The sequence below is a fragment of the Dendropsophus ebraccatus genome, chromosome 12 (assembly GCF_027789765.1).
Source record: "Dendropsophus ebraccatus isolate aDenEbr1 chromosome 12, aDenEbr1.pat, whole genome shotgun sequence".
Taxonomy (NCBI): domain Eukaryota; kingdom Metazoa; phylum Chordata; class Amphibia; order Anura; family Hylidae; genus Dendropsophus; species Dendropsophus ebraccatus.
The window spans coordinates 25,107,250-25,134,468 of NC_091465.1; the positions used below are offsets into that span (position 1 = coordinate 25,107,250).

At 43.9% G+C, this 27,219-nt stretch overlaps 1 protein-coding gene across 1 annotated transcript in view; it reads right to left on the reverse strand.

The window, feature by feature from the left end:
- Window positions 1-1,658: 1,658 nt before the first annotated feature.
- The window catches only part of TMEM88B (transmembrane protein 88B), a 65,798-nt gene continuing 40,237 nt past the window's right edge, over window positions 1,659-27,219 (reverse strand). Inside the window, exon 2 of the mRNA XM_069947711.1 lies at window positions 1,659-2,891. Within this exon, the coding sequence (XP_069803812.1) occupies window positions 2,622-2,891 (270 nt within the window). The 3' untranslated portion in view covers window positions 1,659-2,621. The remainder of the gene's footprint in view (window positions 2,892-27,219) is intronic.

The following is a 27,219-nucleotide window of genomic DNA, read 5'->3' on the forward strand; positions in this document are numbered from 1 at the left end:
CACAGCTCCTGTTTGGCTCCTTATGTTTCCCTGACACTGGCCTATTCTGTTTGCTTCTAAGTCAAAAGCTCAGGGCTGGACCTGGACCTCAGGGCTGGAGCCAATAATTAGCTGATCGGACAGGTCCTGTGCCGAACAGCATTGGGCAACTGGAAGGAGCCAAACAGGAGCTGCAGGGACCAGCAGGGGATCAGGAGTAGATGAGTACAGAAGTTTTTTTTTGTTTTTTTTTTTTGTTTTTTTTTGCAATTATTGGATAAGTAGGCCCAACTGCAGCTGCTATGAGACACCGACAAACTGAGTGAGAAACTGAGACCCGTTGCAATTGGTTAAAACAAAGCCAGGACTGCATTTGAAAAGAGGAGAAATTTCTGTATTTTCTTCATGACCTGTTCCCTGTTTATAGTGTGTTCCTGGCTTTGGCTGCAATAATTGCAATGGTAAATCTGTCCGTGTAAACACACCCTTAGCCACAAGCATGTAATAACCACCTTGCACTTCAGATGATAGGGTAGCACCTTCTTATTTTAAGATATTACGAGAGTAGGATATAAAGCCCAATTATTTTATCCAATGATTATCCCTCAGCTGTTTTCTTTAACAACACGTTAATCTCTTTAGCCGCCCTCCCATTTGCAATCACAAATAATACGGACATACAATGACGAGAATACAGTGTACATTCTCAGTGCTTGTTTCACTTTAATAAAATATTACATTGCAAATTTGTGCTACTTCTGTGTGCTTTTACCGCAAGCTACAGCATAACATACCTTATAATAATAATAACAGTGAAAAAAGGAGAGATCTGGTTTTATACAATGTAGAATCTAACACCAGGAATGACTATACAATCACTACTTACAGAATAAATTCAGAATAAAGATGATAAGGTGGAGATTTATCAAACATGGTGTAAAATGAAACTGGCTCAGTTGCCCCTAGCAACCAATCAGATTCCACCTTTCATTTTCTAAAGAGTCTGTGAGGAATGAAAGGTGGAATCTGATTGGTTGCTAGGGGCAACTGAGCCAGTTTCACTTTACACCATGTTTGATAAATCTCGCCTGATAAGTCTTAGAAATGGGTGTCTTCAGGGTACGTAGTAGACTGCTATAATGTTAAACTCATTAAGATTATGCCCTTTAAGAAATATAAACATCATAGATGGGGGTCTCCTGCTTACCACCCACCCCCCTTTTAAAGCAAAGAACCACAAAGTCAGGGTAACTCCCTATTTGGTGGATCTCCTGTTTTTAAAGGGAACCTGTCACCCCCTGTGCCGGGGTGAAGGCCACCCAACCCCTAGCTAGAGCCTCTTATACTTACCCCATCTGGCCAAGTCCCGCTTCTGGAGCCGGTCCCGGGATGGAGATTTCTTTGTCTGAAGCCCGGCGCGTGTGCTGCTGAGATGAGTCTAACGCCCATAGAGAATGAATGGCTCCATTCATTCTCTATGGGCGTTGGACTCATCTCAGCAGGGTTCAGACAAGGATATCTCTGTCTCGGGACTGGCTCCAGAAGCGGGACTTGGCCAGATGGGGTAAGTATAGGGGCTCTAGCTGGAGGCCAGGCGGCCTTCCCCCCCCCCCCCCCCCCCCCCGGCACAGGGGGTAACAGGTTCCCTTTAACGAGAAGAAAATAGGATAATCCCTTTAGAGGCCTTTTATAGTTGGATATCAAGGTAGAACACTTGGTTACTCTTGCTTATATGAACCTGTATAGAAAGGGTATTTTTGTTGTACCATATATCTTACCCACAAACTGCACATAATGCATTTTAACAGTCTCCTATTTGTCAGTCTTATATTCTATGGGGATTTGCTGCTGCTCTGGACAGTTCCTGTCTCAGACAGAGGTGGCAGCAGAGAGCACTGTGTAAGACTGGAGAGAATACATCACTTCCTGTAGGACATACAACAGCTGGTGATTTATTTTTAAATAGAAGTAATTTATCGTATAACTTTCTGATACCAGTTGATTTGAAAAATGTTTTTTTTTTTTTACCGGAGTACCCTCTTTAAAGGGGCTGCAATAGGGCATAAAATATCAAAGCATATATAGGGACAGAGCATGACAACCCCTTTAAGGTTTACATTTTATTACCATAGGCATGCCAAAATGAACGTCTTTATAATACAGTAGATTAAACGGGTCCTATATTATAAGGCAGTGATTTGCAACACGTCGCTTCCCAACCATGGCGATAGTCGGCCCGTCTCACAATAACAGCTAAATATTTGTCATGGCCGGCTTAGAAATGGTCTCCTACCTAAGAACAATGGTGAATACATCACTATATGCCACCTTAGTAAATGAGTGTAACTGTATAATTATATATATATATGTATACAATGTATTCACCAGCTGTTTTACTGGAAATAGAAATTAAATAAATAGGTATATTCTATTTTATAGAATGTACAACAATATGAGAGTATCACACTTTTAGGTTACAATGGGCGTGGGGCTGGTTTTCCAGCAAACTACAGCTTTAGCTTCAATGTATTGTATCAGTTCCCGCTAGACCAAAAGTTCACTTGTATCTTCAGGCTGGGCTCCTCCGGCTTCCATGGACCATCCTTGTAGATGAAAATGAGAAGCAACAGTCTGCTAAGCCTTTATACCCAAGCCTTCACATGATTATTCCATTCCCTCACACAGCTGCACAGCCCGCCCTCATCATACCACCTCCATCGGACCCCCTTGTAGAGAGCTCTGGTGTAAGGCTGGAATAGCATGAAGAGACGTAGGCGTCTGGCGAGGCCGCAGTACACCGCCATGGCCAGTACGATGAGTGGAGACATCATAACAAAGCCCAGGATGATGAGAGCCGAGGAGCTGTTGTCATCTAGAAGGGTCCTGCAGTAGGAGGCATCAGAATGTAGGACCTGGGTACAACACAAGAGAAACACAGAAATCAACATGTTATTATACGCCAGTTTTCACCTTCAGTATCTGTACATTATTTAAAAAAAAAAAAACAGCGCCATCCTTTTCCATGTGCTCCGTCTTATTAGCATAGATAAGATATCACTTAAAATGTAATTTTTCAAAGATCAAAAAGTATCAATAAAGCGATTTTAAGAAACTCTGTAATAGGTTTAATTAAGCAAAAGAGTTTCCTTCTGTACTCAAAAAGCTGTTTTCCTACCCCCCCCCCCCTCACTTAAGAAGCAGGATTTCTTTGTCCATTATGCTCTTTGGAGAGGGGAATGGTCAAGGGGATGAATGAGCACGGACAGGAGACAAACAGCTCTGCAAAATAATACATCCTGCAATCTTCTCTCACAAAGCTCCCAGATAAGCACTGACCTTTCTGACCTCTGAATCCAGAGTTGTATGTGCCCAGACAGTCTAAGGGTATATTCACACGGACGGGCTTGCAGCGAGATTCTCGCTGCGAGCCCGGCAGGTCCTGGCAGTTCCCATACACTACATACTTGCTGCGGTCTAAACGACCGCAGCGAGTATGTAATTATACCGCCCTTAACCCCTTCTGCTCCCCCACTGTAAGCATACTTTACCTGTCCTTGCTGCACGGGTCCGGCGTCCTGCTCTCCCGCCCGGCCAATCAGTGGCTGTGGCTGGGCAACACACTGATTGGCCGGACAGGAGAGCAGGACGCCGGACCCGTGCAGCAAGGACAGGTAAAGTATGCTTACAGCGGGGGAGCAGAAGGGGTTAAAGGCGGTATAATTACATACTCGCTGCGGTCGTTTAGACCGCAGCAAGTATGTAGTGTATGGGAACTGCCAGGACCTGCCGGGCTCGCAGCGACAATCTCGCTGCGAGCTTGTCCGTGTGAATATACCCTTAAACTGCACAAGCTGGCTCTGTCCTCCCACTGCTCACTCATCCCCCTCAACCCCTTCCACTTCCATAGGTTATAATGGGACTCAGCAAACCCGTGCTCCTCTGTAATGAATCTGACTTTGCCTGATAATGCTATGATAAGAAGTGTTGGGGGGGGGCTGGGAAACAGGTTTTTGAGTACAGAAAAAAAGGCTTCTTTGCCTAATAAAACCTCATAGTGTTTCTAAAAATCGCTTCTACTATTGATTTCTACAATAAAAATTTAAATTGCTGTTATACTGTAAAGCATACCTGTCGCAAAATGTATTTATTTCACCACACCCACCTGACTCCTCTTGCTTCTTACAGACTTTACATTGGGGCCCAGAAGCTTTAATTTACAGCTCTGGGCTTCATAAAAGTAAAACTATCTTAAAGGGGTACTCCGGCGTGGCCGTATTTTTCAGATCTGGCCGGGGAGGGGGTGGTTATAGGTGGCAGAGGTCACTTACCTCCCCAGTTCCAGTGCCGGGTCCCGGATCACGGCGCCCCATACCCCCCGTCCCGTGGGCGCTTCCTGGTCTGAGCTGCAGCGCAAGACGTGACGTCTCAAGGCAGCTCAACCATCCGGCAACCGTATCAGAGTCCCGCCTCGGCCACTGAATGGCTGAGCTGCCTTGAGACGTCATGTCTTGTGCGGCAGCTCAGACCCAGAAACAGCTGCGGGACGGGGGTATGGGGGGTCGCGATCCAGGACCTGACACTGGAACCGGGGAGGTAAGTGACCTCCGCCGCCCATAACCACCCTGTCCCTGGCCAGATCTGAAAAATATGGCTGCGCCGGAGTACCCCTTTAAAGGGTTATTCCAGGAAAATCAACTTTTCCCTTTCCACAGGATAGGGGAAAAGTAGGAGATCACAGGGGGTCCGATCTCCATATCAAGCCCGTGCTGGTCACATACTGTACCTGCAACTCTATTCTTAATACAGAAGCCAGGGCCCGATACGGAGATTGTCAGGGTTCAGAGGTCAGACCCCCTACAATCTCCTACTTTTAAGTTAATCTTAAGTTATTTTTTCCTGGAATGCCCCTTTAACTGATAATCTGAGAATCCCACTGGAAATAGACTTGTAGCTGAGATGTTTACAGAACCATCAAGGTGACTTGTGCCCGCCTGAAATACTTTTCCTGCTTCCCCTGTCACCAGGACGGGCTCTTTCCAAAATTATGTTGGTATTTCACTGCGCTGTTTACTGCCGAAACTAAACTTGTGGATGCATGATGGCGTAACATATTCTCCACTAAATATGGATCTCGGCATAGTTGTAACACTGATTAAGGAGATTTGTCAAGGTCAGTAAATGGAGGCCATGAATAAAAAGGCCTCTCCCTCCTCTACAGAGAGGCAGTAAGGGAACGAGTCCTGTGGGCAGCCGTGCGAAAAATTACACCACCAGCGCGGCATTCATATCCCAGTCTGTAAGAGCTTTTTTAAAGGTCGGCTCCTCTTTGAACTATCACAGACCAACCTTTCTGCGTCTCCCACTGTTCCTAAGTGACAATTTATTATCACATCCATTGCAAAGGAATTTTTCTTGTTTTCATACAAAGTGGGGGGGGGGGGAAGGATAAAACATCTGTTCTGGTGCCGTCATCTCTGGATATGTACAACACATCCTTGTTGTTGTAATACACCCACTTTTTCTGTCTGCTAAGCTCAGCAGATGGAAGATTTCCACAACTGCAGTTATTACATTCACCAGAATTCAATTGAGTAAGTTCCGTTGTGTGATTCAAAAATAGTTTAAAGTGAAATTCCTAAAATTCTGGTATTGCTTATTCATGCTTACTCAGTGTCCCACTGGGATGCAGGGCCTATGATTGGGTGTTGTCCAGCTAGTGACTTGTTCAACATATGTTTGTGTTATTTATACAGTTTTAGGCCATGTTCACACAACGTGAGGTAAGTATTAATCACGGCCGTTGTTGCAATTTGCAGCCAGTATATACAGTGAGTACACTTTCTAATACTATACACTAAACAATTTTACTAAAAAGTGTCCGACCCCTTTAAGGTGGGAAGGGCCAACTCACTAGTAATACTAGGCTGCTGCTGTTTGGTTTGTTTATGACTCTCTTTTATCAAAAATCGGGGGACCCCACGCTTTTCTTTTTCTAAATAAATAATTTTTAAAAAACTGGATTTTCTGCTGTCTTGTTATCTGGCATCAGACCTTTAGGGCCCCTCAGACACCAGGGCCTGTGAACAGTTGTTGCCTTTGTGCCCTTACAGCCTATACACCCTATACCCCTGCATGCTAATATAAACCAGCCCACCTCTCATTATCTTTGTATGTGAATAATATGTCTCTGTCCTTCTATACTAAGACGCCGGTCACGTTTCATGATGTCAGTGCTGTAACATCAGGGAGGCAAGTCGAGGCTGTGAACTTGAATACACTCACGTTTTCCCTGCAGCTATGAATGTGTAAAGTGTCTCTAGACGGTGATACTCACTTTCATTCATCTCATCGGGAACATGAAATATAAAAGTTAATTACTTTGCCAACTGAAAAATATCATATTCCTGTCATTTATACACATTGTCATGAACGTGGGCGTCCGTAATGTTACGTAAGCAGCAGAGAGCACTGCCTGGCCAAGAGAGCGGCAGTAATTGAATTAGAACAAAGACATTTTGGAGGGAAGTGTGCTCGGGGTTCGCTCATCTCTAATAGGTACATACAACGATAATACAGTATAATACAACAATACTATAAAAACAATGATACTACTAATGATACCCAAACACTATTTCATTCCCCTGTGGCTGCAGAAGTTGGATGCCCTAGGGCTGCAAGTAAAACTTGAATACAGCCTATGGCTATGTTCACACAACGTAATTTGCAACAACGGCCGTGATTAATTAAAAAGATACTTTGCATTGAAAATAAATGGAATCCCGTCCAGAGTGTATACATATAGTATACGCTCCGGCCAGGATTGCAAGCAGCCGCACAGAAAACTGACATTTCATTTTTGTGCTGCCGCTATTCATTGAATAGCAGCTGCACAGAACTGTCAGTTCACACAAAAGAAAGTGCGGCCAATGGTGAATTGGGATGCGGGCACACACAAATGCACCCGCATCCCAATAGAAATTAAGTACTGCAGTACCGGCCAGGATGATCTTCACTGACACCGGCCATTCTGCGACACGGCTGGGTTTTTTTACAGTGTGTGAACCTGGCCTATGGCTGTATCCATGTTTTCCAGGACTCCGGAGGGCTAAATCTAACTTCAAATGCTAAACGTTTGGGTTTGGAGAACGTTGCAGAATCTGAACAGGTTGACAGATCCACTCAAAACTAAACAGTAGTATTCACCCACATAAGAGGCCATCCGCAAATCTTTCAGTTACTGTATATGGCACATTAGGCTGCGCTCACATAACATTTAGGCTATGCTCACACAACATATATTTTCGTAAAATTTCGTGACTGTATATACATTACTATGGGATCCCGTATATACATGGTATATGCTCCAGCCGCGATCCCTAGTGGCGCTGCAAACAACTGACATGTCAGTTTTCTGCGGCCGCTATTCAGTGAATAGCGGCTTCAGAAAACCCTGCCAGTGCACACTGTGGGGCGAGGCCGCTTGCTCCATAGTGTGCAGTGGAGAGTTATGATGCAGGCGCGCACGGATGCGCCCGCATCAGAACCCTGTGGCCGAAAAGATCATGTGGCCAGTACTGCAGTAGCGGCCGGGATGAACATGTGAACATGGCCTTAAGCTACACGTAGGTATATGGATATTTGCTAAAATTATGGGGTATACCCAGAGAGAGCCTTTTGACTCTAATGGACCAAACATGCACAATGTCAGCTGTCTTTGAACAGGCTGAATTAAAATGATAACAATAGCAACAGTCTTTTGGCTGTCGCCCCATGTAATAGGAGTAGTGGCAGCAGACCATCGCTACCTTCCACCAGCTGCAGCCCCTCTCGCTTCTCCCTGAGGCTGGTGGGATTCCGCCACAGAATTCCACTATTTTACTCTGTGTGAACAGGCCCTTACACATGTCGACAGCAAGCAGGTAAGTGAAGGGGGGCCGCAAGGAGCTGCGTGGAAGTCCATAGGTGATAGAGGCGGCCTGCTGCTGCTGCTCCTGTTACAGGGGGCGACAGCAGCAGATCGTTGCTCTCCATGTCAACATGCTAAAAGACAATGAAAGACAACGATCATCCGACATCATTTTATTACAAAAAGTGATAATCAGTCATAATGGTCAATAATCGGCCAAATACAGCCAATAATCGCTTTGTGTAATAGAGCCTTTAGATGTACCCTTAAACGCTTGTATGTGCAACCCAAACATGATTGGCACAGTCACCCACTGAGTCCTCCTTAAAAAAAAGTATTTCACTGTTTGGCAATGTACTTCAACATCCTTTTCCAAAAAGTTGCAGAACTTTCCCAATATTACTAGTTTGTGTGCATTGTTTAATGCTAGGACCCCCAGTCTGCAAGAGTTGTTTGAGTCCAGGGTTATCTTTCTATGTATAAATTATACAAGCCTAAATAAGAGAAACAGTTCGCTGATCTCAGGGAGACCAGCCAAAGATAACACTGCCAACTGTTAGTGAAATAATAATAATAATAATAATAATAATAATAATGTGAAATCCTAGGTGCATTGCCCCCTGGGAAACATGAATATGTAAAAGAAAAGCCCGTAGAGCCTCACTGAAGAGTCTCGAAACACAGGACTAGCCAGATATCCCTCCGGGGCTCCACACTGATGAGGGGCAACACCCCGAAACAGCTGTATGTGGATGGATACCTGGCCTTGATTTTTCCCTTGTCATTACATTGACTTATAGGGCCAATTATGGTGGTTTTGGTGGTTTCCCTACAGGAGCCCCCCTTGGCTAGTCCTGTGTTTCGAGACTCTTCAGTGAGGCTCCATAGGCTCTTCTTTTGCATATTGATGTTTCCCAGGGGGCAATGCACCTAGGATTTAATGCATTGAGCGTTTCACTAGCAGCCGGCAGTGTTATTGTTTGGCTGGTCTCCCTGAGATCAGAGATCTGTTTCTCTTATGGCTCTACTAGGCATTGGTCCCACCTAGCCAGAATCATGCTCCACACTGATGAGGGGCAACACCCCGAAACAGCTGTATGTGGATGGATACCCGGCCTTGGTTTTTCCCTTGACATTACATTGACCTATAGGGCCACTTAATATGGTGGGTTTAGTGGTTTCCCTACAGGAGCCATCCCTTGGCTGGGTGCTTCCCGAAGGGATATCTCACAAGCCTAAATAAGCACCCAGTCTACAGTCTAAAGAATGTACTATTGTAGGGATTTGTACAGGAAGAAATGGAATAGGAGCAGGAAGAATGATGACAGATAACTAGATCAGAATTAAAAGGTGTGATGGGTCTAGAATCACGGCTGTCACCCGCATGTCCAGCCATAGTCCCATCTCCATACAGACCAATAAAACATCAATGAGAGGAGTCATCCAACTATTTTCATCAGGGCAGAAATGAGTTTATCATCTCTCAGAAAACAAGAAGCTCTTTCTTTCATTTGATTCCATCACAAAATTGCCTGTAATGGTCCCAAGTCTCACAGATGACTGGGCTTTGTATTATCCGAGGAGGGACACAAATACCGGGCCCCACTGTCAGATGATGGAATGAAGTTTTTCCGTGCTGTATTTTAGTCATTACATCTAAAAGCCCAGAAGATGAAAGTGCTAAGAGAGCCAGAGAGCAGATTGTGCCGGGAACGTGTACAATGACTGCTGAGCCTGATCAGTATCAACAGCGAGGTCACCGGGTCCTTATTGTGTAACAGATTGTAAAAGTGACATTGCCCTGTGTTTTCTGATGGCAGTGCCACAATAACAAAGTAAGCGCTCCGTATTTTACCTATCACTTGTTCAATTATTTTAGGAACAGGCTGTAGAGCTTTTGTATTCCTTTTCACTTCCAATAGTTCTGTTTATATTGTTGTTTGTAGAAAAGGCTTTGAGAAAATCCTTTAACCTTCCAGTGACTTTCTATACTATACAGGACCGGATTATAGACAGGGCCAATGGGGCATGTGCCTCATAGACTCCAGTAGCACCAACCTGCAGACTGCTGGGACCACTGTCTCTTGGGGAATACGTATTCCTGATGGCAAAAAATCCCAATCAGCCAAGAATATATGAAGAGGCGCCTACTAGATATGAGTGCAACCCGAGCATGCTCAAGTCCCATTGTGTGGCATTTAATTACCAGTGGATGAAGAAATTGGATGCAGCCCTAGGGAGTCCAGGAAAACATATGAATGTCAAATGTGCCCTGAAAGTCTGACCTGAGATACCACACTGTCTATTATTCTGTGGCCATGGCTTTTGGACCATTTATAAGAGCTTTGTGTGCCATTTTTGCATTAAAAAAAAAAACTGAAAGAACTGTGGGAACATCCATAGTCTGAGGCAGGGCCGGCATCAGTACAGTGCTTACTCACAGCACCTCTAGGGGCCCAGAGAGGGAGAGGGGTCCAGGGTTCCAATGTTCAGCCTGCTCACTGTAGTGTTGGGTGAGCGGACTAAACATCAGAAGACACAGGAGACGGAGCAGGACCTGTCAGTGTCCTGCACAGAGAGAGAAAAGGGTGAAGGACCTTATCACATGACTGGAAGGTCCTTAAAGGGGAATTCCGGATAAGAAAAACTTATTTTCTATTAAAAGTACATTAAAGTTATATAGATGTGTCTATACAATGTATTACTGTATCTGTGCGGTTCTGCCACACTGGTAACTGATAGAAATCCAGGAAGTGAAAAAAATGGCCCCTGTGCCAATTCACATTGTCTCCTGCTCCTGCTGCTATCCCACCTTAGGAGACAAATCTTCCATGCCTCTGTCTCACATTGTGTGTGTTTTCTGAGGACAGGCTGATGATACAGACAGGGGGCAGGGTGTAATGTCACAGGAGGCGGGGCTGGATAACCCAATCCCCTGACTGATTCACCATCTCTGACCGGCCAGAAGCAGCTGCTGTACTAATATCACTGATTGTAATGGGTGGGGGCTGTGATGGTCACATGAGGGAAAGCATTGCATTCTGGGAAATGCCAAACCAGGAAGAATAGAACCACAAAACAGAGCAACCCCCCACCACCACCACCACAAACAAACAAATGGATTTTTGGTAGTTTCAAAACTTGTATAGATAGGTAAGTAATGCTTTATGCTTCTGAAGAAGTTTCATTTTTTTTATCCTCTACCTGGAGTTCCCCTTTAACCTTGCAGTGTGGAGACCAGCCCGACAGAGAGGAAGAGGGAGAAGACTGAGCTGTAAGTGCTGTGCGTCTTTGTCAAGCATTTAGTGTCTAAGTCAGTCATTTAGTGTCTGTGTCAGTCAGTCAGTGACGGTCGATCAGTCAGTCAGTGTTGGTCAGTCAGTGCTAGTATCAGTCAGTGTCTGTGTCAATACTGTGTTTGTGTATGTTAGTGGTGCCTAAAGTGATTGTGCATAGTGGATGGATGAGAGGCCCCCTGAGGCTGTCACCCAAGGGCCCGCAAAAACCTGGAGCTGGCCCTGGTCTGAGGCTACCTGGTGTCTACTGTTTGCTGATTAATATTGCTTAGATACGGAAAGAACAAAAGACGCCATCTACTGTCACTTAGGGAGTTGGGCGAGACTCTCAAAGGCCCATATGAAGCTTGCATTATGGAGTGGCTTATTACGAGCGATACCTGTGCTTTCCGTGATGTTTTTTCTTTTATAATAGTTTTTTTGCATTGTTCAAACACTATAACAAGGGTTAGAGAACATCAATGGCGGACGTTCTCCTGAGGAACAGGGTAGTGTGTTCTCCAGGTAACAATTGTGTGCTCCTCACTCCAGCTGGCTTTTTGCATTCAGCAAATGTTACCGCGTCTTTCTATTTAGTTAGATAATGCAAATAACTCTAGAACTACCATCACCACTATTATGAAGATCTTCCCTCGAATTAGAGAAAGTCAAGGTTATAACAGCTGCTTCATGTCCTCGGGGCTCTTGTTCTCCAGGCTGTTAGGGAAGCGTTTATTTGAAGTGTTAATGGTTGAACACTACCTGCTGATTGCTCGGAGATCCTGGGCCGCCCCGGCTTACTGGAAGTTTGTCCTGTCTGAGGAGTAATATAATGTGCATCATTAAAGAGTTCAAGGGCTTAGACGACTCAAAGGCCCGCTTTTAAGGTCGTCATGGTAACCATGTTCATTCTTTAATACCTTAATAATCAGTTTGAACCTATAGACTATTTATGTCGAATGTACTTTTTATTACTAATAATAGCAATACTGATATTCATGGTACAGTATATGCTGATGAAATTATTGTGTGAAAAAATGTTAATTTAAAAACAGGAAATTTAACAATTCAGACAATAAAGGTGACCCTGCCGACTGGATAGAAAGTGGTGTTTTCTCTCCGGTCTGACACAGTGCTCTCTACTGCCACCTCTGTCCAGGTCAGGAACTGTCCAGAGCAGCAGCAAATCCCTATAGAAAACCTTTCCTGCTCTGGAAAGTTCCTGTCATGGACAGAGATGGCAGCAGAGAGCGCAGTGTCAGACAAAAGAATACACCACTTCCTGCAGGACATACGGCAGCTGATAAGTACTGGAAGGCTTAAGATTTTTAAATAGAAGTAATTTACATGTATTTATACCCTTTAATAAGCATATTATATGATGAACAGGATTTTCATCACACTCCTTTAGGCCCTGATTTACTAAAACTGTCCAATTCTGAGATGGGCAAAGTAACATTAATCATATTGTACAATGTAGTCTGAACAGTAGAAGCTGCTGCCTGAATTATTGGATTGGGAGATGATTTTGAGGGTCCATCCTCCATTCATACAGAACATGTACAGTCACTTCTAATTGCATCATCAATATGATCTGATTGGTATCATGCATTAAGGGCTTTTACATGGACCGATTAGGCCAGGAATATTGCTAGAAACACTCCTGCAGCTGACATTCGGCCTATGTAAAAGTGACACCGATTTGCCAAAGACAGGAAAAGAGCTCGATACTTGGCTGATTGGGTCTTTAGACGTTATCGTTTTCAGCTGCAGGGATGTGAGCCAGGTTAAAAGAAAACTGACAGCACAAATAAATCGCCACATCTGAAAGAACTTCTAAAAGGGTTGGCCACTTTATAGTAAAATTGTCCAGTGTACAATATTAGTAGGTGTACTCACAGCAGCTCCCTGTGTACCTCATAGAGCTAAATCATACTCCCCTTCTCCAGGCTGTGCTGCCCTGCTCTGTGGTGAGTCTGTCCATAAGATGGCCGACATGGAGGCACTTGTGGCCTTGCTCTGCCCCAGTGTCCACGACTGAGCCTGTATATGCCTATGGAGGACAGTGGGGGCTGGGCATGGTCACATGCTCCTCCATGTCGGCCTTCTTATGGACAGATTCACCACAGAGCAGGACAGCACTCTTTTACTATAAAGTGGCCAACCTCTTTGAATAGAGTATCTTTTCAATAGGATCTGGTTCTAAAATTATGTTTTTATAGGAAGTTTTACTTTAAAGTGACTGTACCACCAGGCCCAGGCTGAAGCACTGGAGGCGGGCCGACCTACCCATAGTGGGAGGAAACCCCCGCCCCTCTATGATAGGGTTCCATTGATTCTAATGGAGTCAGGTCATGGAGGGGCAGGGCTAACAAGTGGCGTCTATAGGATAGTATAGCTATAGGATTGCACACACTGCACACATTGCACACACTGAAGTTTAGCTAGAGTTTGGATACAAATTCAAAACTTCTAGTGAAAAATAAAATTATGTATTAAACAGAAAGCCAAGGTGATAGTGGAAATAAATCTGAGGAAACATAAGAGAAAGGAAGATGAAAAACAGGAAACTGACATTGCTGCAAATAGAAAGGAAAGATATATGTGGTATCACCTGCAAACAGGACCACCAAATAACAGGCAATAAATCCTAGATGTACTGTTAGTCCTTCTGCTGCATACAGTCTGGCTGTCACTACCGGCCCCAATGTGCTACAAAGGGCTCAGGAATACTAGGAGCGATAGATAGATAGATAGATAGATAGATAGATAGATAGATAGATAGATAGGAGATAGATAGATAGATAGATAGATATGGGATGGATAGATAGGAGATAGATAGATAGATAGATAGATAGATAGATAGATAGATAGATAACAAATAGATAAATAGATAGATAGATAGGCAGATAGGAGATAGATAGATAGATAGATAGATAGATAGATAGATAGATAGATAGGAGATAGATAGGAGATAGATAGATGATAGATAGATAGATAGATAGATAGATAGATAGATAGATAGATAGATAGATAGGAGATAGATAGGAGATGATAGATAGATAGATAGATAGATAGATAGATAGATAGATAGATAGATAGATAGATAGGAGATAGATAGATAGATAGATAGATAGATAGATAGATAGATAGGAGATAGACTATCTATCTGCAGTGTGACAGCTCAACATCAAGACAAGATGCATATAGTTCTCTAGGCATGGCACCAAGCCCAGAAAATGTTAACAGGGTATTTCAGAAAGTGTAAAAAGTTATACAGACTCATAAATTATGTCTATTTAAAAATCTTACGTTTTTTAGTACTTACCAGCTGCTGTAGGAAGTGGAGTTGTCACAGTGCTCTCTGCTGCCCCCTCTGTCTAAAGAAGGAACTGTCCAATCCAGGAGAGGTTTTCCATGAGGATTTGCTGTTGCTCTGGGCAGTTCCTGACATGGACAGAGGTAGCAGTAGAGAGCACTGTGTCAGCCTGGAAAAAAATACACCACTTCCTACAGGGCATACAGCAGCTGATAAGTACTGGAAGACTTGAGATTTTCAAATAGAAGTAATTTACAAATCCGTATAACTTTCTGACACCAGGTGATTAAAAAATACATTCTCCAAAGTACACTTTTATAAAGTAAAAGGCAATGCATATAGTCCTGTATGCATCATTACTCAGCGCCTACAGTCTGGCCATGGCTAAGTCTCTGCTACTGTATATGTATTCTGTGGCATGCTACACCTATCACAAAGAATGAGTAGCATGCCACTTATTATGTTGGCGACCGCCATATCTGTAAATGGTAAATTATCAAATGGCTACGAGAAGATAAGCAAGATGAAACCCAGGCCAGGGAATACTCCATTACATGGTTACATATATACAGATTTACTACTGATTTCTGAAAAAATGAGAGGTATATTGTACGGTATCGGCCATTGAGGGACCAATAAATTCTTTTATCCGTGGTTGTAAAATGTGTTGCTTGAAATTATAACAAAGACACAGAAAAGATTATTGAGAGCAAAGGTCCATTACCATCCGCTCCCCCCCTGGACTCTTTATAGCGTGTTCTTTATATGTTAATGCGTCTATAGGGAACTATGGCGGCACTTATTACATTATCACAAATCACTCGCAGGGCTGCCGGAGAGCTGCTGATTTCATTCGTGATGAAGCATCCTGTTTGTTTCCCCTAATGCTGGGAATTGACTGCTCCAAGAATATAACAGTCTATTACTTTTTATGAGCAGCTATTATAACTGAATCCCTCCGCAATCTATGTAAAGGACCATTAAACATCAACAGATTTTTTTTTATTATTTGGTATATATAATAATAAAGTGGCAAATTGCTGAGTTTAACTTTGCTATGACTTTGCAAGGAAACTTTATTTTGTGCCCTTCCCGCTTGTAAGTAGCCTAAGAGAAGGTCATGTGTTATATCAGAGGGTGAGAGGGCGAGACGTGCCACCGAATGGAGGATCCAAAGGTGTCCACATGGCAGGATTCTAGGAGGACTAATCGGGGGAAGCTTCCATCATAGTCTGGGCAAAATTAAAAAAAACAAGAGAATACCAACAACTACAATCAATTAATATGGGTCCGATAAAAGTCAATAGAAGTTGTTTAAATACATATGCAATAAGCTTCCCTTAAAGCATAACCATCATGTCGTAGAGACATTGAAAGTTTTGATTAAAGAGGACCTGTCACCCCCCGTGCCGGGGTGACAGGCTCCCGACCCCCCGCTAGAGCACCTTATACGTACCTAATCGCGGTGGGTCCCGCTTCAGTATTCAGTATATGCGATCAGTATTACCGGGCTTCATCAGAATGTTTAGGACACCTGCAATTAAGCCTGGTAATACTGATCCCATGGTAAAGCTTAGACAGAATTACAGAGCCCCCATAAATGATTAGGCTCCAGTTACTTAAGGACCAAAATTCAACAAAACTGTGAATGTGGGAACACAGCATTACTGCCAGATGTGATTTATTAGGGGTAAAGAAGGCTGGATTAGACCCTATAACCCTATACACTCCTCCCATCAACTCAGGCAGGCACCCTTGAAGGCAATGATGGATTCATTTTGCCAATAGGGAATCCATCCCTCCGTATTCATGGTATAAAGTGTCACTGGATTTATAACTTTAAAAATCTAAATCAATAGTAGATGTGAAGTAAAGCAAGTTTGCAATTTACATTCATTATTTTTTGTTGTTGTTATGATGCTGTAAAACAAAGCTGAACTTACCAGAAATCCAGGTCCAGTCTCCTGAAGGCAGATTTTCTGACTTGTACTGGTTGTAAAAAACAGACTAAACCCAGGAATTGCAGCCAGTACAGAGAGTCACGGCTAATTGTGTCCATCAGTCACATGACTGCCTTCTCTCTGTGAGTGCTCATATGGCCTGGGATACACAGGACTTCCTGTTTTCTGACTGTTTACTGTTTTGTTTTTAAACAGGAAGTGCCGTGTTCTCCATGATAGCTAAAAAAAAAAAATAATGAACATAAATTGCAAACTTGCTTTATATCACATCTACTGCTGATTTAGATTTTGAAAGTTATAATGACAGTGACACTTTAAGTCCACGCATGGTGTCTTTGCCATCGGAGTCACATGACTTTAACGTCTCGTTCACAGCAGCAGTATTACTGACAGGCGGCACCTTAGCTGCTCCAGAACATTAGAATACACCCTCAGCTGCTCTACAATAGAGCCCTCTTCAGATACACAGTCTTAGCTGTCTATTTCAATACAAAAAAGCCATTTCCAAATTAAAAATAGCTCCTTCTCTCACATTATATCGACTGTGCGGATGTTTGGTGTTAGGGAGCAGACAAGTAGAATTATTTTCACAGTTTATTGTATGTGAGAGTCGTGACAAATCACCTAAGTGTTAGTATATAATCCGCCAGTGATAATGAAGAAGCTGAATACCTTCCTTCATAGCATGGCGGAGGTGAGAACCCTGCGTGGCATGTAATGTGTACTTCATATCTCCTATAGCTAAGAATACAGGCTATTTATATCCAGGATATATATATATATATATATATATATATATATATATATATATATATGTACATATACGATCGGACGTGGGCATGCTCCAGTTTCCAGTCTCTAGTAATATGGTAAATTCTGCTCAGTGGCAGTCACCACCAGGGGGAGATCTTTTTATAGAAATGTATACAGCTCCAAATGAATGGTGGTGTCCTACAAACTCTCAATCACTTGGTGCTAAACTGCTCGTGCAGAGTCCTCATGGTATCTGAGAGGAGAAAAACAAGAAAATAAAAATAGATTGCGGGAATAAGTTGCACATGGGCCACATAGCTACCCTAGGATCCTTTAGATATTTAGTTTGGGGCTAACCCACCTGCATTTCTTCAGTAACCTGCACCCCACAGAAGGCATTGCAGCACCAAAGTGAGGAAGTACCTTTTGAGAGTTTATGTATGGGCTAGAGTGAAGTTAAAGGGGAGGAACAAAATGTTTTCAAATCAATTGATGTTAGAAAGTTATACTAATTTGTAAAGTACTTCTATTCAAACATCTCAAATCTTCCAGTACTTATCAGCTGCTGTATGTCCAGGAAAAAAGTGGTGTATTCTTTCCAGTCTGATATGGTCCTGTCTGTAACAGGAATTATGCAGAGTAGTGGAGGTTTTCTATGGGGGTTTGTTTCTGTCATGGACAGAGGTGGCAGCAGAGAGCACTATGTCAGATTTTAAAGAATACACCACTTCCTGCAGGGCATACAGCAGCTGATAAGTACTGGAAGACTTGATATTTTTAAATAGACGTAATTTACAAATCTAAATAACTTTCTGAATCAGTTGATTGAAAGACTATTTTTACCCCTTTAAAGAGTTTCTGACACTCCATCCTTTCACATCCAAACGGGTGACCACATGCTAAAGCCATACTTGTTCACCAAGAGACTGTCCCTCTTTTATTAATTTTTTTAGGCTCCCCAGGACGGCAGGAGTTATAGTTTTGCATCAGCTGGAAACCCACAGGTTGGTGGACCCCCCATAATTCAGAATGCCGTACACTCTAGCATGACACTCCCCCTGATGCGGCTATAGCTAATCAGAGTTTTGCTTTAGCTACTGCAAGTGAAATAATGGCTGCTGGCATCATTTATATGGCTTACATTTCTTCAATTATCTTCTCTGAACAGCAAAGAAATGAAATTAGAATACTTGATATTTCCGGCTAATGAAGCACATACGGCATATTTCTAAACTGTCCGTCTGTAATTAAATTACTCCGAGGATCATATATTTCTATGGAAAGGAAATTAGGATGTAAAATGGGTTCCTGATGATGCGCAGGCAGCTAATACACAAGCCGCGCCATTATTCCAGCTATCATAATGAATGGCACTACACAGAATTAATGGGGTGTAAACAGTGGCCACAAAGTCAGCCATCTGGACCATCCAGTTTCATTGGTAGCAGCTCATAAAATTCACTTTAAGGGATTTTTCTTGTATAATAGAAACAAAAATATTGCGTCTTTTTACTATACTTTTGTTTTATTTTCTCAACAACTTAAAAGGGGTATTCCGCTCAAACATAACTTTTGATATGTTGCTGCCCACGGTGAGACTAACAATTCCTTCCATACTAGTTATTATGTATTTAGTCTCCTTCCCCCTGTTCTGAGCTGCTGCTTTCTGGTGAAAATACAAAAAACTGTGTGTGAGCTTTTCTCTCCGTGTCCCCCTCCTCCCCCCTTCTAAGGTGGCTGACATAAACAAGTCCCTGTCAGGCTTTGGCTGCAACTTTGTAACTTCTTAATAATGCTAGGAGGGTTAATCATAGTGAGCTCATCAGCAACTTGACCTCAGAATAACCCTCTCAGCATTACACAGAAGCTACAATGTTGCAGATAAAGCCAGTCAGGGACTTGTTTACATCAGCTGTCTCAGGGGGGAGGAGGGGGAGACAGAGAAAGGCTCAGGCACAGATTTTTGTGTTTTCAGCAGAAAGCAGCAGCTCAGAACTGGGAGAATGAGACTGAATAGATAATAACAAGTATGGAAGGAATTGTTAGGCTCACCATGGTCAGCAACATATCAAAAGTTATGTTTGAGTGCAATACCTTTTTAATTGTCGACTGCAAGGTGTAACACCTAAAGGGGTATTACACTTGAAGAGGTTATCCGAGATTAGAGAAACATAGCTGTTTTCTTCCCAAAACAGTGCCACACCTGTACTCAGGTTGTATGTGGCATTACAACTTGGTTATACTCACTTCAATGGAAATGAGCTGCAATACCATACACAAACTGAGGACAATAGTGGTGCTATTTATGGGGGAAAAAATGCAGCTATGCTGTTTTAAAGTGTCACTGTCGCTATAACTTTCAAAATCTAAATTAACAGTAGATGTGACATAAAGCAAGTTTGCCATTTACATTCATTATTTATTTTTTAGTTATCATGGAAAACACGGCACTTCCTGTTTTCTGACTTTTTTTTCTCAAAAAACAGGAAACAGTCAGAAAACAGGAAGTCCAGTGTATCCCAGGCCATCAGAGCGCTCACAGAGAGAAGGCAGTCATGTGATTGATGGACACATTGAGCCGTGACTCTCTGGCCTGGATTCAGTTCCTCTGTTTTGTCTGTTTTCTTCAACCAGCTCAAGTCAGAAACCTGGACCTGGATTTCTGGTAAGTACAGCTTTGTTTTACAGCATAATAACTACAACAAAAAATAGTAAATGTATATTGCAAACTTGCTTTATATCACATCTACTGTTGATTGAGATTTTGAAAGGCAAACCCTCTTATGGATATTCTAGGATTCTTTTGCTCAGGCTGTAGTATAGAAAAATCCTATACTCACCAGGTCACTTGTGGAGCTTCCCCTTTAACAGGGATGACAGATGAGTCCTATGTGACTTCACAGCTTGCACTCCCAGAGCCTGTTATTGTTACTACCTGACCACCATTACATCTGATACTTACGTGGACGAGATCCTGAAGCTTTACTAGTCACAAACTATACATCTTACTCCGCCACTGGCTTAATCATTAAATCCTGTCCTGTAGCATTGGTGCAGACATACTGATGGAGCCCTGAGGATGGCTTTAAGCCATTGTTGGTTGTAATATAAAGTTGTCATTATGATGGAGATCTCCAGTTGTTGAATCAACACATGTATGACATCGGACAAATGGCTTATGTGACAATATGTTTCTTTAAACTTTACTTTTGACCAATAAAGTGCAAATATGCTGAATGTTATATAAACATATTGTCAATGCAGGATTATCCCAGACAGGGTGTTCTCCTGCACTGTGGAATCATAACAGCATATGGTTATATTACTATGACTTAAGATGTATTCCAGTGCCATTGATTCTCTTCCTGTCTCCCAGCTGGAGTTGAGATAGAACGTATCATTCCTGTGCTGTCTATGGCACCTTAGTAAGCCATCGCCTCAGGTTCGCAAGAGTGGGAGATGTAGTACTGTGTTTTTCCCACTAGGTGTCACTACTGTTTTGGCTTATATGTTGCACAGCTGAAGTACTAAAGATTAATTGTTTTGTACCATGTGTTATATTGTTGACCAATCGGAGGCGCTTGTTCTCTCTTAACCTATCACTTTTCTTCTCTTTCTCTCTCTCTCTCGCACACACTCAGCCTCACCACTCACTCACAGCAGGGTTTAGTTTTCGCCCCTGTAGGTGGAGTTAGCTTGGTGGAGGAAGTGAGTTCAGTTCAGACTTAGTATTCAGTGTGAGAGGAAGCAAACCAAACTAGTCTCTGTAGAAGTTAAGCCAGGGCCTGGCTTTGGCCAGGATCCCTGACAAACACAAAAGACTTTCTTTATGCACGTAACTAAAGCAACTATGCAGTGCTAAGCTCTACTTAGAGGAGAGAAGCCACCAAGGAATAACCCTTGCCCATGCCAGGAACCTCTCTAAAGAGTGCAGGGCAGTATCCTGAAGCAAGAGGAACTGACCCCAGTAGGACAAAGCTACCGTGCAAGGTCTACGTATCCTTCTGCGCAGCACAGGACGACTTGGTAACCTCAGAAGTCTGCTACACCCAGATAACCGATGACTGGGGCTCATATTACCCTCCTAGGTTAGATGAATATGCAAAAGAGGAGCCCGTGGAGCCTCATTGAAGAGTCTCAAAACACAGGACTAGCCAGATATCCCTCCGGGAAGGACCCAGCCAAGGGGCATCTCCTGTTAGGAAACCACCAAATCCACCATATTAAGTGGCCCTATAAGTCAGTGTAATGACAAGGGATAAACCAAGCCTAGATAACCATCCACATACAGCTGTTTCGGGGTGTTGCCCCTCATCAGTGTGGAGAAGGATTTTGGCTAGGTGGGAGCAATGCCTAGTAGAGCCATAAGAGAAACAGATTGCTGAACTCAGGGAGACCAGCCAAATGACAACACTGCCGGCTGCTAGTGAAAGCGCTCAATGCAGTGAAGTCCTAGGTGCATTTCCCCTGGGAAACATGAATATGCAAAAGAGGAGCCCGTGGAGCCTCATTGAAGAGTCTCAAAACACAGGACTAGCCAGATATCCCTCTGGGAAGGACCCAGCCAAGGGGCAGCTCCTGTTAGGAAACCACCAAATCCACCATATTAAGTGGCCCTATAAGTCAGTGTAAAGACAAGGGATAAACCAAGGCTAGGTAACCATCCACATACAGCTGTTTTGGGGTGTTGCCCCTCATCAGTGTGGAGCAGGATTCTGGCTAGGTGGGAGCAATGCCTAGTAGAGCCATAAGAGAAACAGATTGCTGAATTCAGGGAGACCAGCCAAACGACCACACTGCCGGCTGCTAGTGAAAGCGCTCAATGCAGTAAAGTCCTAGGTGCATTGCCCCCTGAGAAACATATTATGCAAAAGAGGAGCCCGCGGAGCCTCATTGAAGAGTCTCAAAACACAGGACTAGCCAGATATCGCTCCGGGAAGGACCCAGCCAAGGGGAAGGCCTCCTAGGACAGGTGCCTCGCGATTAGGAGACATAAGGTGGTATAGAGCCACTATTGGCATTCGTGAGTATGAGTATCTTCTTAACTCTTCTTTATCTACACCTGTTCTGGCAGAGCACATTAACTACTTTGGACAGGGCTCGTCTGGCAACTCCTCTCTTCTTTTCTCTCTCTACAAAGCACCTACAGTACTACTTTTATAAGTACTGGTTATCAGGGCCGGCGTTAGGGGGGGGCAAAGTAGGCACTTGCCCAGGGCCCCCATCCCCCAGGGGCCCCCTAGCTCCTTCCTTCATTAGTGGAGCAGGAAGCAGAGCAGCACAAGCAGCTCCCCTGCTCCACTAATGAACGAAGGAGCTGAGCTGTGAGGACGGAGCGCCCCTCCTGCAGAGCTGCCTGTGCCCTACAGAGGAGGAGGAACGGCAAGCCCAGGTAAAGAAATAGAGGGGGGGGGGGGGGGGTTAGAGGGTCACGGAGACTGGGGGCGGGACTTGCGGCCAGGGGGCGGTGCTTACGGCCGCGGGTGGGCGGAGCCTCGGGTGTCTTTATAAAACAGTAACCCCCTCCCCATATACTAGCCTAGCGAACAGTATACAGGAAGGGGGCAGGGGATCTTGTATGATGCAGTCCCCCCTTCCACCATATACTGTTCAGGGCCCTCCTCCCTCTGTATCTATGGGCACCAGGCCCTGAGCAGTACATGATGGAGGTGGGTGCTGAATCACACAGTATCCTGTATGATAAAGTACCCCCATATCTCTCCTCTGCTCTACTACTACCCCAATACTACTCCTAATACTGCTCTACTATTACCCCCAATACTACTCCTAATACTGCTCTACTACTACCCCCAATAGTGCCCTACTACTACCCCAATACTACTCCTAATACTGCTCTACTATTACCCCCAATACTACTCCTAATATTGCTCTACTACTACCCCCAATAGTGCCCTACTACTACCACCATCAATACTACTCCTAATACTGCTCTACTACTACCCCCAATAGTGCCCTACTATTACCCCCAATACTACTCCTAATACTGCCCTACTACTACCCCCAATAGTGCCCTACTATTACCCCCAATACTACTCCTAATACTGCTCTACTACTCCGAATACTACTCCTAATACTGCTCTACTATTACCCCCAATAGTGCCCTACTACTACCCCCAATACTACTCTTAATACTGCCCTACTACTACCCCCAATAGTGCCCTACTATTACCCCCAATACTACTCCTAATACTGCCCTACTACTACCCCCAATAGTGCCCTACTATTACCCCCAATACTACTCCTAATACTGCTCTACTACTACCCCCAATAGTGCCCTACTACTACCACCATCAATACTACTCCTAATACTGCTCTACTACTACCCCCAATAGTGCCCTACTATTACCCCCAATACTACTCCTAATACTGCCCTACTACTACCCCCAATAGTGCCCTACTATTACCCCCAATACTACTCCTAATACTGCTCTACTACTACCCCCAATAGTGCCCTACTTTTACCCCCAATACTACTCCTAATACTGCCCTACTACTACCCCCAATAGTGCCCTACTATTACCCCCAATACTACTCCTAATACTGCTCTTCTACTCCGAATACTACTCCTAATACTGCTCTACTATTACCCCCAATAGGGCCCTACTACTACCCCCAATACTACTCCTAATACTGCCCTACTACTACCCCCAATAGTGCCCTACTACTACCACCATCAATACTACTCCTAATACTGCTCTACTACCCCCAATAGTGCCCTACTACTACCACCATCAATACTACTCCTAATACTGCTCTACTACTACCCCCAATAGTGCCTTACTACTACCCCAATACTACTCCTAATACTGCCCTACTACTACCCCCAATAGTGCCCTACTATTACCCCCAATACTACTCCAAATACTGCCCCCCAATACTGCCCTACTACTACCCCCAATACTACTCCCAATACTGCTCTACTACTACCACAAATACTGCCCTACTACTACCCCAATACTACTCCTAATACTGCTCTACTACTACTCCCAATACTGCCCTACTACTACTCCTAATACTGCTCTACTACTACCCCCAATACTGCTCTACTACTACCCCAATACTGCCCTACTACTACCCCCAATACTACTCCTAATACTGCTCTACTACTACCCCCAATACTGCTCTACTACTACCCCCAATACTGCTATACTACTACCCCCATACTGCCCTACTACTACCCCCAATACTACTCCTAATACTGCTCTACTACTACCCCAATACTGCTCTACTACTACCCCCAATACTGCTCTACTACTACCCCCAATACTGCTCTACTACTACCCCCAATACTGCTCTACTACCATTGCTATTATTACCTTCACTCCTGATACTACTACTACTCCCAAAACTGCTACTCCCCTTATCTACTACTACACCCCTCATCTTATATGCTTCTACTATTGCTACACCCCTTATCCACTATGCCTATACTACTACACCCATCAAAAAATAAATTTAAAAAATCGAGAAAAGAAAAAATGAGATTTTATTTTTTGCCCACATCACCCCAGCCCTAGGAGATGCTATGTGCTGGGGGCGGGGGGGGGGGGCATTTAACTATCAGTGGAGATGCTATCTGCTGAGGGGGCAACTATCAGTGGAGATGCTATGTGCTGGGGGGGGGGGGGGGGAACAGGGGAGATGCTATGTGCTGGGGGGGGGGGTAACTATCAGGGGAGCTGCTATCTGCTGAGGGGGCAACTATCAGGGGGCTAGCTAACAGGTGTAAAACCTACAGTGAGATGCCTCCTATATTGGTGGATGCTACATACTGGGTGGTGGAGGTAACTACCAGAAGAATTACCTACAGAGGGATACCGACTATATGTACTATGGAGGCACAGAGGGACCTATCTACTATATAGGGCACAGAGTGGTCTTATTTAAGGTCACAGAAGATCACCCCACCTCAAGCAGCGCGCCAACCGCTGACAAAAAAGTATCGGGACCTTAAATTGCTGCTACAATGTTTTAGCATTTGGGGCCCCACCTTCAACTTTGCCCAGGGCCACATTTTGTCTAAAACCGGCCCTGCTGGTTATCTCCGTGTCAGCACCAACGTTCTGTGTCAAGATTTGCACTACTGTTAGTATGTACTGCTCCACTTGAATCATCCTTCAGTAAAGTATTATATTTTTCCTAAACGCACAGGACTCTGGTCAAATCTGTCAGCACCTGCACTCACACACCACCATGTACTTTGGTTATTTCCCCTTTCTGTGAGTGGCGGTACCAACAACCCAGGTGGGTCTGCTACCACTTCATCACATTAGTCCCTATAATTTTCCTTTGGGTACATTTACATCCAGTGCCTAGCCGATGACACCTTCAGATGTTCTTGATGTCAAACTGGTGCCGAGACAGCAGAAGTGGAAAGAACAAGACCGGATATAGCAACAGGCGGTGCAGCTGATGGAGCATTAACCCATGAGAGCCAGTAAGGGTCCTGACCTAGTTCCTGAGATGTTAAATTCCCTAAGGTAAGCTGGTTGGCTCCCGGCGGTAGAAAATATCCAAACTTGGCCAGCGTTCATTACGGTTTCAGACTGCTAAGAGGTCTTTGACAAATCATTACCCTCGTAGACTACTAGTTGAAGTGACATTGGTTTTCTTCTTGAAGGCCATAAAAGATAGATGTCCCCCAGGCCAGGGCAGAGCTGTGTACACAGTGAAACTCCTTGCAGGTGCCAGTCTTGATCTTATACAACCCTAGGTAGGCCTTGGCTTGGGCTACAAGGAGAGCAGATTAATGTGATGTTTTGAGGCTCTTCTTGAGCATTTCTGGAACGTTCCTGGGGCTGGGGTTTAAACATCTACATTTTTTCATAGTTTTGCATGACATGTGTCTTTAAACTTTTAGTTGAAAAGAACCTATAAAACTGTAATATAATGCGATCGCTCCTCCGGTTATCCTCTGCTTTGGATTTCATTGTCAGGTTGTGTTTGCTGATGAACAAATGATACAGCTGATGCCTAATAAAAATATAATTTTCCAGTATTATAAGAAAAATTGATGAAATAATGAGAGATGACATCCACAGCACCAGTCTGTAGCGAACGTGTTTGTACGGGTGCCACTATTTGTTTATTTCCAATAGCGCGCATCCGATTACTGCACCAATACATGTTACCAGAACTTCCAATGTGAGCGTAACCTTTATGCTTTCAGATGAGATGGATATACAATGTGCCCTCATAATGCATCAGCCAAGTTTTTTTCTGAACCACAGGATAGTGGTTCATAAGAGATTGTGGGGGGGGTCCGACCTGCGATCTCCAGATCGGCCTCCGGCTACTTTGTTTTAAATAGAGCAAGAGGCCAGCATGTGACCCGCAACTCTATTCATTCCCTATGGAGCCAATGGAGAGAGCAGAGTACACCACTCCGGTGGCTCTCCAGAGAATCTCTTACTTGTTCCCTATCCTGTGGAAAACCCCTTTCATGAAATGCTGGCCTTTCAATGACAATTTTTATTTTTTGACAACTTTTATTCTTGGGATCAGTAGGGGTCCCCGCAGTCAGACCCCCACTGATCATCTTGATATTCCATATCCTGTGGATAGAGGAAAACTTTTGGAATAAGAAATATCCCTTTAAGGGTTCCTTCACACATACTGGATTCACAGTGGATTTTATGCTGCAAGTTTGAAGCAAAATCCGCTGCGAATCCATGTAGTGTAAAGCTTAATGGGGTTACATACCCACAGCAGAATTTTCATTCCGCTGCCGGTATGTAACCCGGCCCCATTACCTGTTCGGCGCGGCGGCTGCGTGTGAGGCTACCGCCTCCTGTCGGTCCCCATCAGCCAATCAGTGCTGCCATGCACTGATTGGCGCAGGGGGTTAAAGGAGCTGGGTTACATACTGGCAGCGGAATTAAAATTTTGCATCTGGTATGTAACCCTATTCAACTTCACTGTACCAGGATTCGCAGCGGATTTCACTGCAAATCCGGTACGTGTAAAGCAACCCTCATCAAGTATCTAGAATACTAATATTGTACA